This window comes from Lottia gigantea, assembly GCF_000327385.1.
Source record: "Lottia gigantea unplaced genomic scaffold LOTGIsca_1, whole genome shotgun sequence".
In the NCBI taxonomy this organism is placed as follows: Eukaryota; Metazoa; Mollusca; class Gastropoda; family Lottiidae; genus Lottia; species Lottia gigantea.
The window spans coordinates 9,292,127-9,307,715 of NW_008706746.1; the positions used below are offsets into that span (position 1 = coordinate 9,292,127).

General features: G+C 34.7%; 2 protein-coding genes across 2 annotated transcripts in view; both read left to right on the plus strand.

The window, feature by feature from the left end:
- Positions 1–7,154: 7,154 nt before the first annotated feature.
- Positions 7,155–11,713, plus strand: LOTGIDRAFT_228169 (hypothetical protein; the record flags this gene model as incomplete). The annotated part of the gene is made up of 10 exons (XM_009045998.1): positions 7,155–7,195; positions 7,366–7,483; positions 7,698–7,796; positions 8,248–8,313; positions 8,472–8,593; positions 8,833–9,679; positions 9,999–10,102; positions 10,409–10,489; positions 11,151–11,219; positions 11,560–11,713. 10 exons carry the CDS (start codon positions 7,155–7,157, stop codon positions 11,693–11,695), a joined length of 1,683 nt encoding a protein of 560 aa, XP_009044246.1. The 3' UTR covers positions 11,696–11,713.
- Positions 11,714–13,762: 2,049 nt separating this feature from the next.
- The window catches only part of LOTGIDRAFT_103377 (hypothetical protein), a gene marked incomplete at both ends in the record, with an annotated part of 41,333 nt that continues 39,506 nt past the window's right edge, over positions 13,763–15,589 (plus strand). Inside the window, one exon of the mRNA XM_009045999.1 lies at positions 13,763–14,057. Within this exon, the coding sequence (XP_009044247.1) occupies positions 13,763–14,057 (295 nt within the window). The remainder of the gene's footprint in view (positions 14,058–15,589) is intronic.

Sequence of the window (15,589 nt, forward strand, 5' to 3'; positions counted from 1 at the left end):
ATATGTACTTAAGTTTGATACTGGAACACTCGTCATACTCGTATTACGGACTGCAGTGAATTTTGATTCCTTTTATTAATAATCGGACGAAAGTGTCGTATTCAATTAGCATGTAGCTTGTATCTCAGTGGTGTGGGTGTGTTGCCTCTTTTTAATTTCGAACGATCTCCTGTTGCATCCAATAAATTTTTCCTATATAATTGTAGAAACAGTTCTTGGACAGTATTCACAGTGGCTTATTCAGGTCACAGAAGAACAGATGATGTTTCGATTTTCAGAGGTATGTATTGAGTTTAATATTAAATCGGTAATTTATTCAATAATGTATTGAATTGTGTTTTGAATAATTCATTTTAAGAAAAACATTTCCTCCTCGTCTTTGATAAACGAATTCGGTTAATGTGTGGATATAATATTGGATTTTAATAAGAATAAAAAAAAATGTGTCAAAAGCCTAAGTTGTCAATTATTAATAGGACAGAGTTGTTGTTTTTAGGGGTCCGTATATAACACCGACAACTGAGTTTGTCAAATAATGTTTGTTTTCACCCTATTATTCCATTTTCAGATTGTTGGAGATTATTTTATAGTAGCACCGACTTATAAAGCTGCCAAATTGTTATCAAAAACCAATATGACTGTATATGTTTATAATTATGAATATAAATCTATTTGGGATCAATGGAAAGGTAACCAAACAACATTATTCTTGAAGTGCAATTGTACCAAATCTTAGTAAACAAAGCAAGCAGTCCGACTATCGACCGAATAAGAGTCAAGGAGTGGTCAGAGTGAGAGTAGAATTTTTGTATCTCCTAAAGTCTGTAACGGTAGTTGATCTTTTCTGAATGACTTGAACAGACAGCTCTGTTAAATGTAAATATTTGAGTCCTTTGCGCTGTACAACAAAGATATAATAACATGCACATAATTGACTATGGAATATTTTGTGCCTCCTTTCTGTGGGGATAATGATTTTTTCACAATGAATTCAGGATTCCATTGTGCCGTTACGATCACCATACGTTTCATCTTTTTTTCCAATGCCCCAAGACTAACGTGTAATACTTTGGTCACCCTCTCTTTCCATGCTTTTCCTCATTGTTCACTCCTCGATTACTACGTTCTTATTGCAGGAGCCGTACACGGGGCTGAAATATTCTATCTATCTGGTTATCCTATAAGAAGTCACAAGAACTTTAGATACGATTCCAATGATAAAGATATGGCTCGCCAACTGATGAAAATCTGGGCCAATTTCGTAAAAACTGGGTGAGTCAAGGATTCGGTTGGTTTTTTTTCCCGGATGAAACTGTCGTGTATACTATACAACCAAGAAAACTTGCAACCAAAGGACAAAAACCGTAAGATGAGAATAGTATACAGCAGTACACTATCTCTCCAGAATATAACTTATGGAACCTATTGTGATCATAGTATCACACATTCAGGATCGGCATCCTTTGTCTGGGTGGTACTGCAAATCAAATATGATTTATTTTCTTATTTTTAGGACACCATCTTTGCTGCCAGATAATGATTTTCACATGGCCAGATTTACAGAACAATATCCTCTATATACAAGATTTTATTCAGCTAAAGACGGGCCGGATATATCCACAGAGACTAACTTCAAACCAGTTAAATTGAACTTTTGGAATAATAAAATTCCTGAACTTTTTAAGGCACAATTCCATAATTTGGTGAACACCTCTGGGACTGTCAAATACATCAAAGGTGAACGTTACGTTGTTCATCATAGTTCAAATAGCTGGATTTTGATAGCGGCCTGTATTGGATTGTCTGTGATAACAGTTTTATTGTCGGTTTGTTATTGTCAAATGAGACGACAAGTAACAGTTTTGAAACGACAAAGTAGTGTGTCGAGTGGAGAAAGAATACTTTGAGGACGTTTCGCACAAGACGTTTCGAAATTAAGGATGTCAGAATACCTCAAATTAAAACTAAATTGTGAGAGATGTGCATGAGAGCGAGTAGTTGTAAATACGAGTGTGATCCTGAATAGTGGTGGCAAAATATTGTCGCCAACTGAATGATGGTGGGGTGTATGTTTTTGGCTCTAAAATTTGCACAAGACGTATCGAAATAAAAGAAGTCGGAATAATACCTCAATTAAAAAAAGAAATTGTGAGATGTGTGCATGCATGGGAGAGGGATGTTGTAAATACGAATGGGGAACCGAGTTATGTCGGCAAATTGATACCTTTCATTGACAATTGGATACATTTTATAGCCTTCTGTGGATGATATGTTTCATACAACAAGAACGGGCAACATGAGGATGTCCCCGGTATGGTTTCAACGTACAGTCTAGATTTCCGGACAAGAGAAATACTGGTCTTTTCGTCAATTTTGTGTGTCAGTAAGGTTTAAAATATGGTGTATGAATTAAGATTGTTTAACTTGAGTCATGTGAGCTCCAACTTCACAATATCAAGCTTTTATGATCTTCTACTCTGACAAAACATGGTGCAGAAAAGTAGGACGTAAAACTCCATTCATTTCATTTCTACTCGACAATAGTATCGCGGAATTTAACGATTTGCTTGGATTGTATGCCAGCGAATATAGCCAATCAAAGCCCTCGACAGAAAGACTGTCAACATTATGGCTTAGTATTTACAGACTTTTTATCAAGGCATTTGATTGGCGATATTTGCTACTGTACAATCCAATAAAATCGCTGTATTTACAAACTTCCGTGAGAGAGGCGGCTATTTGAGTCAAGGCGAAAGTCGTGTAGATGCAGCTGTTCGAAAGGCAAATATTTGTACGAATTTATGCCTTTATTTCACCTTTATTTATTGCTGGTTATCATCTTTCATCATTGTCTTGAGGTTGGAAGAAATGATATAGTTCTATTATAGAGTTGAGACTGTTGAAATAACGTCAGTAAATAATCATGCCTTGAAACAAAACAACCTCCGATTACATGTCCCTAGGCATGTCTTACTCTTGTTTACCATACTTACTCCATATGTAACTACTTGATACCGGATATCACAGGGCTGTAGAGTTACATGTAATTGCACTCAGATCTCTTTAAGAGTCCACAAAGGTATTTGGTATTGTCTTTACCCTACTATAGATAGGCAATGGATTTCGATGCTGAAAACAGATATGCGGCCTTTTTGGGCCTTAACAATTGGGACTTGCCCCCTCCCCCCTCGGGCCATTAAAAATGTATCCTACTTCTTAAGTCGCAATAAATATATTCCCCCGACTTAGTCAATATGGACTACATCAACAGTTATTAAAAGGTATGGTATGCATTAAGAATATATTTGCGTAGCATATATGTTCAGCAACGTGTAAAACGAGTCATGCAGGCACCTCAAATCGCAAGAAATATGTGCATACGATAATGTGACCACATACTGCAGTAATTGTTTAAACAAGGAGGGTATAAAAGATTCCTGAACGATTAAAGGTGAATGGTAGGAGTTGAGTTTTTGGAGCTGTATGTGCCATAGATATAAATTATTCCATTGTATATTTTATATTATATTTTGTACTTGTATGTTGTATATTAGTATCTGGTTTCAAATTATTACTATTTATATCGGTTTCTACAGTTAAACAAGTCGTATCTAAGTATGCCCCTATGTTATGAGATGGTGTTATAGACATCTGTAAGACATCATGAACACTCGGAGCTAACAATCTGTAACCCTGATTAGTATTGGCCCCTGAAAGTTATTTCGATTGGCACTAGCATCCTCCATCTGTAACTATAGCAATAGACAGACAAAGAGTCGGAATTTATCTGTCTCTAGCTTTTTTGACTTTCTTGCTAATTTCTTAAACACGCTGTATAGGCCGTAGCGCAATCCATGAGGCACAGGAGGGTCTGGTGGATTTTTTATAATTGTAAAAAAAAAAGACAGATATAAAATTTGTACGTCGTTTCAAAACTGAGGCATGTGCTTCGTTACGCTTAGGGTGCTCTTGTTCTGTACGAAGGGAGATAACCCACTTTTTCTGCTGTTGAGACTAACGTTTCTGTGTTAATATTTGTATGTGTTTAATGTTTTGTAATACATTTGTATTTTTATATCTCTGACTATCAATACAGTTATATGTTTAATATTGTCTCCGTTGGTGAATTATGGTTTTATATTGTATATCAAAAGTGAATAAAATATTGAAAATAGAATATAGCATTTTCATAGGGATGTTTTTCTTGTATCCGAAAGTAACTAACAAAATTTCTGTAGTCTTAAATTGCAGAAAGTAGTAGGAGTATATACTATTGTTCGGTAATTATTCTTTGTTCCTGGGTGTGATTAGAAAGTAGAGGTTTTCTAATAACTTGGAAAAATACCAGTTTGTCTCACACGTCCATGATTATTTCATAATGAGCAAAATTAGAAGATAATTACCAGCAGAATTCCAATGAGTGACCGATCAAGAAAGGTCAAAAAGGTTTTTTTGTTTATCCAGACATACTTTGACATTTATTATTGGTTAAAACTCTTAATTACATGTGATAAGAACATAATGATATGATTAAGAATATATGATAATTCAAAAGAAAACACCAATCAATCGAATAGTTTAATTTGAATAATAAGGAAACCCATCTTTAAAATGTATATGCAAATATCACAATTTAAGACAGAATAACAGATATTATTAAAAATACAATGCAAATGGGAGGTAACTACATCATGGTAGGCTTTGAGCAAAAATACCTTTCGCACTAAGTGCCACTAATACTACATGGTGAATGATTTTCTCCGACTAAGACTTACCCGTTCCATAGCCAAGAATCGTAGACTTCTAATGCAAATTGTAAAATTGGTTGCAAAGGAATGTATTAACTAAAAAGACCAATGCTCAATTTACACCAGATCAAGTAAAACACAACTATAAGACAAGTGGAAAATTGTTCTTAAATGAAATTCAAAATTATAGAATTACAGACAACAACATTAATTTCCAAATACTTAACAATGTTTTTGCTTTTATCATACATGTCCATGCTTCAAACCAAAACACACTGAGTTACTGATTGTGCAGTATGAAAAGTTACTAAATTGGGTTCTAAGAAAAAGCCTACAATTGTAAAAGTCGGCTGGCTGGCTTCAATAGCTATGGCATAGTCGCAGATTTTCCGCAGCTCACAGGTCTACCCAACACGAATGAAATTATGTCAGATGTTAAATTTGAAAAAGAAAAAACTACCCTGTATTGGGATTTTATCGCAAAATTAACTTCATACAGCTACTCAAAGACTGTAAACTTATATAGTTATGCTTTGTTATGAATACATGTAATTAAAGATAAAGAGTAAAATAATAATGTGATATGAAATATATGCAATCATACTCTTATAAACACTTAAACTTCCCCACCCCACTTTTCCAAAACCAAGACAATATTAAGTACACATTCCTGAAAACGAGTATCATATAGTTCAAAGAATGGAAGAAACACCTACAAAATCTTAATTGTATAAAGGCTACAATAATGTGTGTATTCTTCCAGATCCAAATCTAAAGTGAGCATAAATTAGAGGGGACAGAAACAAGCAAATGTTGACTGTTACCAAGGGGATGCTTAAAAGGACTTACCAGAGCCAACCAGTCAAATTGGGGGATAAGGTAGAGTGTTAATTAACGATTGCTATGATAGAAAGTTCTCAATTAAAGATATATATTTTGTGACAAGCAATAGATTTATACAATCTGATCTGATTTAAACTACGTGGTAGAAATGAACTCTATCACAGCTACCGTGTGATCAGACAGTCATTATTGCCAAATACTAACTCTACTACTAGAGAATTTATTCGGATTACATTCAATTTCCTTTCGGTAGTTATGCAATTGATCGGTAGTTCGAAGTCAATATGGCTGCCCCCATGAAAGTACTTCCGGTGTTGAAATTATATTGTAAGTTATTGTTTTGAAACAGTAAAAGGAACACACAATCTCCTTCAATAGTCAGTATGTTATATTTGTCATCACCAATGTTTTAAAAGCAAATTTACACGACTATGCCTATAGATTCTACACCATTCAGTATTCAGTACAAACATTGAGCACACAAATGGAAAATATAAGAAATTCGAGGCTACTTCACTTACAGTGGTGTAACCTATTTTCGTGGATATAAGGATTCAACACCGAATTTCGTCAAAGTTAAAAAAACGAAAAAAAATTTTTATGTCTTAGATGTTTCCTCAGATATTCTACAAAATAATAGAAATTGGTTTATTTCGATTTTCTTAATGAATCCTTCACTTTGACCCATATTTCATGAGCAACCAACTCGGGAACGGCGGCAGAATGCGTCACCTATTTTCGTGTACAATGTTTGATCTATAAATAAGTCTAGATAAACACGTTGTATGGATACCGGGTGGTATAATTAACTTCTCTTAGTATTTATCTTTAATATCAATTCATTATAACTAGTGACAATTCATTCAAAGAACCATGATTTAAAAAAAAAATAGCGACTGACAAAATAAGATACATAGCGTGAATTATTGCTAAAAGTCACTGAAACAACATAAGAATATGGTCCACTTTGTGTTCCATAGAAATTTTCTGCTGACACGGAATCCACTAGTTGATCACGTGACTTCATTCGTTGGATTATATTCTAGCAGACGACATTTGGAATTCCGATTACCACTCGGGATTATAATGAATTTCGGCCGATAAAAAATGGTGACGTTTGGTAATAAGTGAAATCCGCCATTTTGTATTTGTCAAAGTATACATTAATACATTTTACCTTGCTTGAAACTACTGGATTCATTCTACTAGCTGATATTGTACAGAAAACTCATGTTTATTAAAACAAACTAATGCGGAGGTCGCGCAAGGTCGCTCACGTAAATTATTAATCCTTTCCGGAAATCCATGAATAATAGGTTTCCACGAAATTAGGTTACTCGACTGTATGTACCTCTTTAAGATTTTAATAATTTTGTATCCACTAAAATATCACATGATGATGGTCTAGAATTAAAATCGTAATGAAGTAGGCTACATATAGAGTGAAATAGCGTCAGAAATTCGACGGGTCAAACCAAATGATGTTCGAACTTGGATTTAGAAGACCTGTTCTAATAAGTCATCTTGCCATCTTGATTTGTATTTTAGGAATAATAAACAGCCATGTCTGTATTTAAAGAATCACAAGAGAATGATGATGAAAGGTATAGTGAGATTTACTAAATTGTTTACGTGTTTCCTTAATCTGCAGTTATTTTAATTCATTATAGTGTGGTATTTCTGGATCATTTGCCAATAGACTGACATCTGACTTTTTTCTTTAAACTTACCTATGTTTACCATTTAATAATAAAACAATCTTATATTTACTTAGGAAAAGGAAAGATATTGAAGAAAGAATACGAAAGAGAATTGAATATGAGAAAAGAGCTTTTAATATTGTACAGGAGTTAATAGAACCTGATATTTCAGTTCAATATTTGTTACAAGTTGTAAGTTCAATCTTATATGTCTAACTAGCTTGAGCCCATGATTTTGCAAATGAAGGATTTTTTGTAATACAATGGCAAGGGGTGCAAGTAATGTTCAATGTTAAAATATTGTAAAAATAGGAATTATGTATTACAGTTCTTTGTTGAATAAACATTATAGATAAATGAGAATTGTTGAGAATTGTTAGTGTCTGAATATATTAATTTTTTCCAGGGAAATATGATAGGACCCAGTCATTATGTTGATATTGTAGAAGAGAGATCTATTACCAAAATTTGTGGTTATCCACTTTGTAATAAATCAGTGAAAACTGTAAGTAGGCCTATTCTAATAGTTTTATTTAATCTTTTGCATTTAAGTGAATTGGTTGTCCTATGGAAGACAAAGGTGTATGAAGCTCCAATTTCGTTTGATAATGAAGTTTAATGATGTTGTTTACTTAGCCCCTAGATCAGTAGTTCCCAACCTTTTTCAGCATTCACACCCCTGGAGCAAACACCTGAACTGTTCACACCCCCAAATTTTTCAGAATGTGTTGATGTGAGGTGCTCTCTCAATTCAAAACCAATTCTACTCCTATACCAGTTGGCCACACCCCTGACATCCTAGTCCCACACCCCCTGGGGGTGAAAACACCCCAGGTTGGGAACCGGGCCCTAGATAGTATATAAGTAAAAAAATTAGTTTTTTGGAACATTATTATTACAACAACTTGAAATACACTAAAATGTCAACATTTGAAATATTTTACATATATTGGCAGGTATTAAAACAGAAGTATCATATTTCTACAAAATCCAACAAAATTTATGACATCTCAGAAAGAAAGGTAAGTTAATTCAAACAGTACCACAGGGGACCCAAAACCTGAGGGTGGCCCTGCCTTTGCTACCCACACTGGGACTGGTGAGAAATGTTGTGACCCCCTATCAGACCTCTCATCTATTAATGCATAGAAATGCCATAGAATTTGATGTTCCATTTCAGAAGTTTTGTAGTAATCAGTGTTTTAAAGCATCGAAGTATTTTGAGAACCAAATATCATCAGCGCCAGTCTGGGCTAGAGAATTGGAGCCTAAAGTTGAATTTCAACTTTTAACTGGATCAAGGTTAGTTGTTTATTTAAAGTACAGAAGCACTTATGCAGGGACATCAAAGTCTTCTTCGAAACATATATTATATCAAATCTGATATACCTCATCACAAGTTGTAACAAAGTTTTAGCTGAAAACATAATTTGATTGTTGAATATTTAACAACTGTTTGAATGAAATGCTCTTAGTTAGGAATAGAGGGAAATGATAGAGAAAGAATGTAAAAAAAATTGCTAATTATTTTGATTTTTCAGTGGATCTATTGGTGATGAGATCATTGTGTCTTCAAAAGAACAGGATGCTCTGAAAGATGAGGTGGAAAGATTAAAGAAGCTAGATAGAGAGGGAAAGGATACTGATAATAAAACCCAGGTTACAGAACAGACTGATAGCTCAATATCTGATGGGCAAGAGTGTTGTAAAGAGAAAGATTTCTACCTAGAAGAGTTTAAAAGCCAAGAACTAGAATCAAATGTGGAGGATGTTGAGAGTCGCTTCAGTCAACTTACTACAGATACTAGTCAAGTCCCTTCAGAGATTCCTAAGTCTCTATATGAGCAAAGTGAACTTAAAAATCCCATACAAACTGTACCTAATCAGCCCACAGAATCTAAAAGTGAATACATGTTAAGACTACTTAATAAACGAAAGAAACATTTATCAAAAATGTCTGTGGATGTCCCTTTAAGTGTTGGTTCGAGTACACAAACTAAAAATACAGCTGTAAATGTTCTGCCAAAAACTCATACTGAACCTCAGAGGAAAACCTCTCCATTGAGACTTCTTAGTGATATTATCAAACAGTGGGTTACTGAAAACACCAAAATGTACCTGAAACAACAGTCATTAAGCGTAGTTTGTGCAAGCATGGAAGAACACTATAATTCACTTTGTCAAAGATTGGAAGAAAAAGAAAGAGAGAAAGAAAAATTAGAGGAATTACTGTTTAAAAAATTACAAATTGAAGATGGTAAATCTAAGATGAAGCCATTACCAGGTTATGAAGATTTGAAAGAGGAAGTACGAAAAGAAGAAATAAAAGTTAGAGAATTTTTACGTGGTAATTTCTGTACTGATAAAGACTTACAGGAAAGTGAGAAGGTAAAATATTTATACTCTCTCTCAATGTGCTCTTTCCAACCTTGTTCTAAACCTAAATTTTCAAATGTAGCCAATAAGAGTATGTACTTACAATTTTAATTTTCTGGTGTCAAAACTATATATTACAATTATATGAGTTTGAGAATTTAAGTTTTAAGAGGTAGTATTCCTTTAATGTGCATTGGTAGATTATTACTAATTGTCTCATGTTGTTGACATTGCACTTGATGCTGTATGACAAGAATAACCAAACTCATTTTTAATTGGATTTTAAGTGGTGTTTGATGATTAAATTATTCGTTATATATTGCCTTGTCAGGACTATATAGAAGATGATAAAGCACCTGTAGTTATGCCTACTGTAGACTCTCTTGACCAGATGGTAATTAGAAGAAGAATTGTATTAGAAAGATTAATGAAAGTGTAAGATTTTTTTTCCTCAGTATTTACTGATCAGACTGATTTTAAGGTGTTTTCACAAGTCCTTGACCAATTTGAAACATCTTTTAAGAAATGTCAAAACTATAAAAAGTGGTAAGATAATAAATGTTTTGTGAATAACCAAGAATTCTTCACATTTTTATTCAACAGAGCATTTGATTATTTAAATATAAAATGACCAAGAACGTTAGATATCCAGTTTTGTATTATAATCAGATTGTATCAAAATCAACTGAGTGGTTGAGAACCTTGTAGAAGATATTTTACATATATCATATTTGATTACAGACTACCTGAAGTTTTATCACCTTTAAGATTATCAATATTAGATGTTACAGAAGAACTCAGAGAATTAGTTCATACCTTCAGGTAAAATTCTGTCAATTTCATGTACAAATCAATCCACGCTTTGTAAGATATTTCAGTCAGGGCTGTAACTACATCAAGGCAAAGGCAAATGCCTCAGACCGATTTTGACAAAAAAAGAAATTTTGTTAAAAAGATTGGAAATATAAATATGATATCGTCCATAGTAATTGCTTACTTGATGACCTGCCGTGGCTCTGTGAGTTAGACGCTTGCTCGCTAACCCCAGCTTAGGTTGAGATTATACATTTAGATTTTTCAACCCAGTTTCCCCTTGTCAGTGATGCAGGTAAGAGGGGCTGACATGGAAAAAACGCCTAGTCGTACGGATGAGACAATAAACCGAGGCCCCGTGTTCTACAGTCTGCGCACGTTAAATATCCCTCGACAGTTGGCAAACGAAAAAGAGCAGGCTCATTGCACTTTCCCTCATTGCACCCTGCATGGCGTTGCATTTCTTCATTAGCCCACATAGTGCAGAAAAGTATGATTTCAAACTCCATTTATTTCATTTATACCATAAAGGTCATCACCTTCTGAATCTCACTGAAAAAAAACTACAGCTACAGCCCTGTCAGTACTAGGTTTATTAGATGGCAAGAAGGTTTGCACATTATATTCTTAATTATATGGTTATGAATTAAAAAGTTTATTTGTATTTCAGGTTTACCAGTTCTAATATTACTTTTAAACCTGCTCAGTGGACAATGGTGGCAATAATTATTTTGAAATTGTAAGTCAATTAAATTTTTGAAGGTGTCAGTATCCTTTAAACAGCAGACAAGTTTCTTTCCTGCTGTTGATAATTGAAAAACTGTTTTTAGGCATAGACTAGCTTAATGTATAGAAATTACAACAATTGTATTTCTTTTGCTGAGAAAATGAATAAATACTCTATAACCTTGTATATTAAGTACATATATCAGTTTTTGGGGTTTTGATCTTTGGATTTCCTAACTTCACAGGGGTTTCTTTGGTGTCCCAGATCTGATACATGTAATATTTGTATAGGATATAACAATGTAAACTTTATAGTAGTAACTTACATTAGATTATTTTGTGTTTTATTTCAGAATCTCCAATAGAAATAAGAAAGTAGAAGAATCTTTCATCAACCAATCAGCTGTTAGATATCTTGATATTATTCTGAAAGCTCTAGGAGAAGATATTGATACATTTCAAATAGTAATTGATAATATTGTTCAATAAAGTATTATGTCTTTCCTAAAGTTTTCTTGGATCTTTAATGAATGTCATCCCATGTTCTGGATGCTTGAAATCCAAACAAGATTTAGTTTTTTGATGAATTTTTGTGTGGTCTGCAAAATTGAATTCAACTGTAGTTACCCCCCTTACTCTATTGAACCTATGGAAATAAAAGATTTCATCATTCCGAGGTCTGTGTTTCAAACCTATGTATCCATTGGTTGATTCGTTTGGTGTTTCATTTTCTCAGAATCAATCCCATTTATTACTATTTGAAGTCAACAGATGTATTACGAAACTTTAAAAGAAGTGCTTTCGAATCAGCACACTTATCAACAGAACCCTTTTTAGACACTGTATGTCGTCAGTCTTCAACAGTAGAAAAAGCATTGACCTGAAGCTCACTGTTGTAAGGCCCCCCGGCAAAGGAAAATGGGTACTCTGTCTATCTTCATAGGTAATGAAATGCAATCGTTTTATGGAAAAATAGAAAGATAGGTGCAACTGAAAATGAAGTGGGGTTTTCTATAATTCTTTGGTCTTGTGAAGACGAGAGACCTTACATGGTGCAAACACTTCTAGTCGGCTCTAGCGGAACTTTCACACTGGATCGTTTCTGTAAAAAACAAAATGTCAAGGAAAACGTTGCCTACCTGCCATCCATCGATAAATGTTTGCAACTGTCAGTGATATAGATGAGAGAACTGTCTTGTGGCCGAAACTGAAAATCAAAAGAGTGCGTAAATTGCCAAGTCCTGACGACACTGTATGTCATCAATAGTGAACTAACATTTCATATCCATCTAAATGAATTACAGTATCCATACGTCTCTTAATTATCTTCAAAGATGCAAAGTTGCTAAAATTTGACGAATAACTTAGTCTACAATGACAGTTTAATTGCAGGTGAACTCAACGTCGGATTTCCATTCAAAGCAATATGTGTAGCTCAAACTATGCTTTTTACATAGTAAATCAGATAACTATGGATTGCATAGACTTTGTTATTTAAATCCCCCCACCTCTCAACAAAAAAACTTATAAACCAAGATAGTGCAGAGATTATTAGCAGCATATGGAATGAAGAAGAATTTTCTATATATCAGTTCCCCTTCCCCCATTTATTTTCTGAAAGTTTCGTATTCCCACCTGCAAGCTGCAATAATTAAAGAATTAATATGGTCGTCCATATTCATTATGCTGTGCACACCTAGCCAATTATGACCAATATTGAACAATACTGGAATAAGTTCTATATTTAGTTATCTCGTATGAAAATTAATTTACATTGTATTGTACATAATGCTCTTGATACATGCCTTTACTGATCCATATCCCTTTTAATAGATACAATATTTTCTGTATTCATCGTAATGATATTCCCTAGTGGGTGCCCCATAGACACAGTCGCTTCTTCCAACCACCATTTAATATGCTAATAGACATTATAACTGAGGAATTCCCTTATCTGTGCGATACACCATTGCCTAGTTCTCTTGTTCGCGTGCCAACTACTTTATATGGTTATTTTTAAAAAGCTTGTGTTACTATGGTTATATATTTTCTGTCATGTCGGAAGGGGTTTTGAATTAGTCGAGTCAGTAGTGAAACATGATAGAAAACACAATGTGACATGTGATAAAATGAGGAAGAGATATTATGTATCGGTGGAACGGTAGTTAAACTGTGGTGTATCAAGACGGGAGTATACCAGTCAATAAATCACTGTCTAGTATAAGCTATTTACTGGAAACAAGTCAACATTGATAGGAACACCGCGACCTTTTAAATATCTTCGTGCAATATATTCCACAGCTTTCAGCAATTTGCATGGATAGCTTATGTTTTATTCACATATTGAGACGACTTTTCATTGCCAGGAATTCAGTCATGCTGTTATTTAACTGTGATCACATGACCAAAGAATTCTCGTTTCAATCAGGCTAATAATGTACTGTAGGGACAACGAGGAGCAAGTTATTTTCTAGCAATGAAGCACGGAGTGGGAACTGCCCTCAAGGGCTGGAAAATACCGTCTCAGTGGTCATGATATTAGAAAATAAGTTTACCATGAGCGATATAGTTCGTGTATCGAAAAATTTCAAAAATAATCTGCTGGTTCAAGATGAAGCGGGGAATACTCCAAGACGAGAGGGAAGAAAGCTAGCTGGTGGAAGTGCTCGCTTATTGCTCAATGTTGGAGGAGTCAGACACGAAACGCACGTGTCAACTTTACGTAATGCTCCACACACACGTTTGGCTAGATTAGCTGAAGCTCATTTAGAATCAGGATGTAAGACTGAGGAATATTTCTTTGATCGTCATCCAGCAGTGTTCAATTCCATCATAGATTACTATCGAACAGGTAAGGTCTCTTCTGTCTTTTCAATCAATTTCGGTTCTTACAGGCGCTTTATTCCTCTGCTAATTAGTTTCACCTGTTTAGTTCTGAAATTGGATGGAAGATCATTGTTTATACTGATTTCTATTGAAGATCTCAAACACGGGCTACAGTCCATGCCTTCATAATGTCAAAACACCAAACACATCGCCCTCGGAAGTGGCTATACGAGGGTCTCTTCTGGAAAAATAGTTAATTAGAAGCCTTAAAGATTAGAAAAATCCATGAGGTGGACTGCCATGTAATATGTTCGCAGTAGCTTATTCGGAGTAGGGAGTAAGTGAATCTTAATGTTTGTGAAAAGATTATTCGCCATGCTCTCAGTTGGTGTCTGTGAACGTAGACTCGATTATTGAATATAATCTATTATCAGTCCAACTACAGGAAGTTCTAGTCAACAGTGGTTTGAAAAGCTACCAATTACTGCGCAATAAGACCTAAATACCAAATTGAATTTCTTAAATATGTCTCCTATAAATGTAACTGGCCTAAAGCAAATGACCGAAATATGGTTATATCATCGTGTCGGCTGAAATTTGTATTCCTTGCTCTGTAAATGACAATGGTTAAATCATACTATAAACGCAATAAAGAAGACACTGGCGAAGTTAATGATAGTCCTACATTCATCTTGCATAACGCAATGGTGAAGTCTTGCTTTTCATGACCCCATCAAGCGTGGTGATGAAGCAAAGCCTTTTGTTTCACGCAACGATGAAGCCGTAAGTTTTTCTATAATACAATGGTGAAGTCTTTGCTTTTCATGACCCCATCAAGCGTGGTGATGAAGCAAAGCCTTTTGTTTCACGCAACGATGAAGCCGTAAGTTTTTCTATAATACAATGGTGAAGTCTTTGCTTTTCATGACCCCATCAAGCGTGGTGATGAAGCAAAGCCTTTTGTTTCACGCAACGATGAAGCCGTAAGTTTTTCTATAATACAATGGTGAAGTCTTTGCTTTTCATGACCCCATCAAGCGTGGTGATGAAGCAAAGCCTTTTGTTTCACGCAACGATGAAGCCGTAAGTTTTTCTATAATACAATGGTGAAGTCTTTGCTTTTCATGACCCCATCAAGCGTGGTGATGAAGCAAAGCCTTTTGTTTCACGCAATGATGAAGCCGCAAGTTTTTCTATAATACAATGGTGAAGTATCGTTGTAAGCAATGATCCCAGAAACCGCGATGATACGCAAAGCATTATATTTATGAAGGACTTTTTATCATAATTCCTGCTTGACGCAATGGTGATGTCTAACTTAGCACTAGTATTATGTTTAGTGAGCAAGTCCTAACTAACACAATGGTGAATTCCTGACTGACGCAATGAATAATACATGCCTAGCACAATCCAGTCACGTTTTGCAACCACAACTCTTTATTAGAAATAATCAAGTCCTAACCGACTCAATTCTTATCTTAAGATACTTTGCGCAGTCTTAAAGGGATTGTTAAGAGGTTTTCTAAATTTTGTATGTGTATCGTAGACACTGATAGC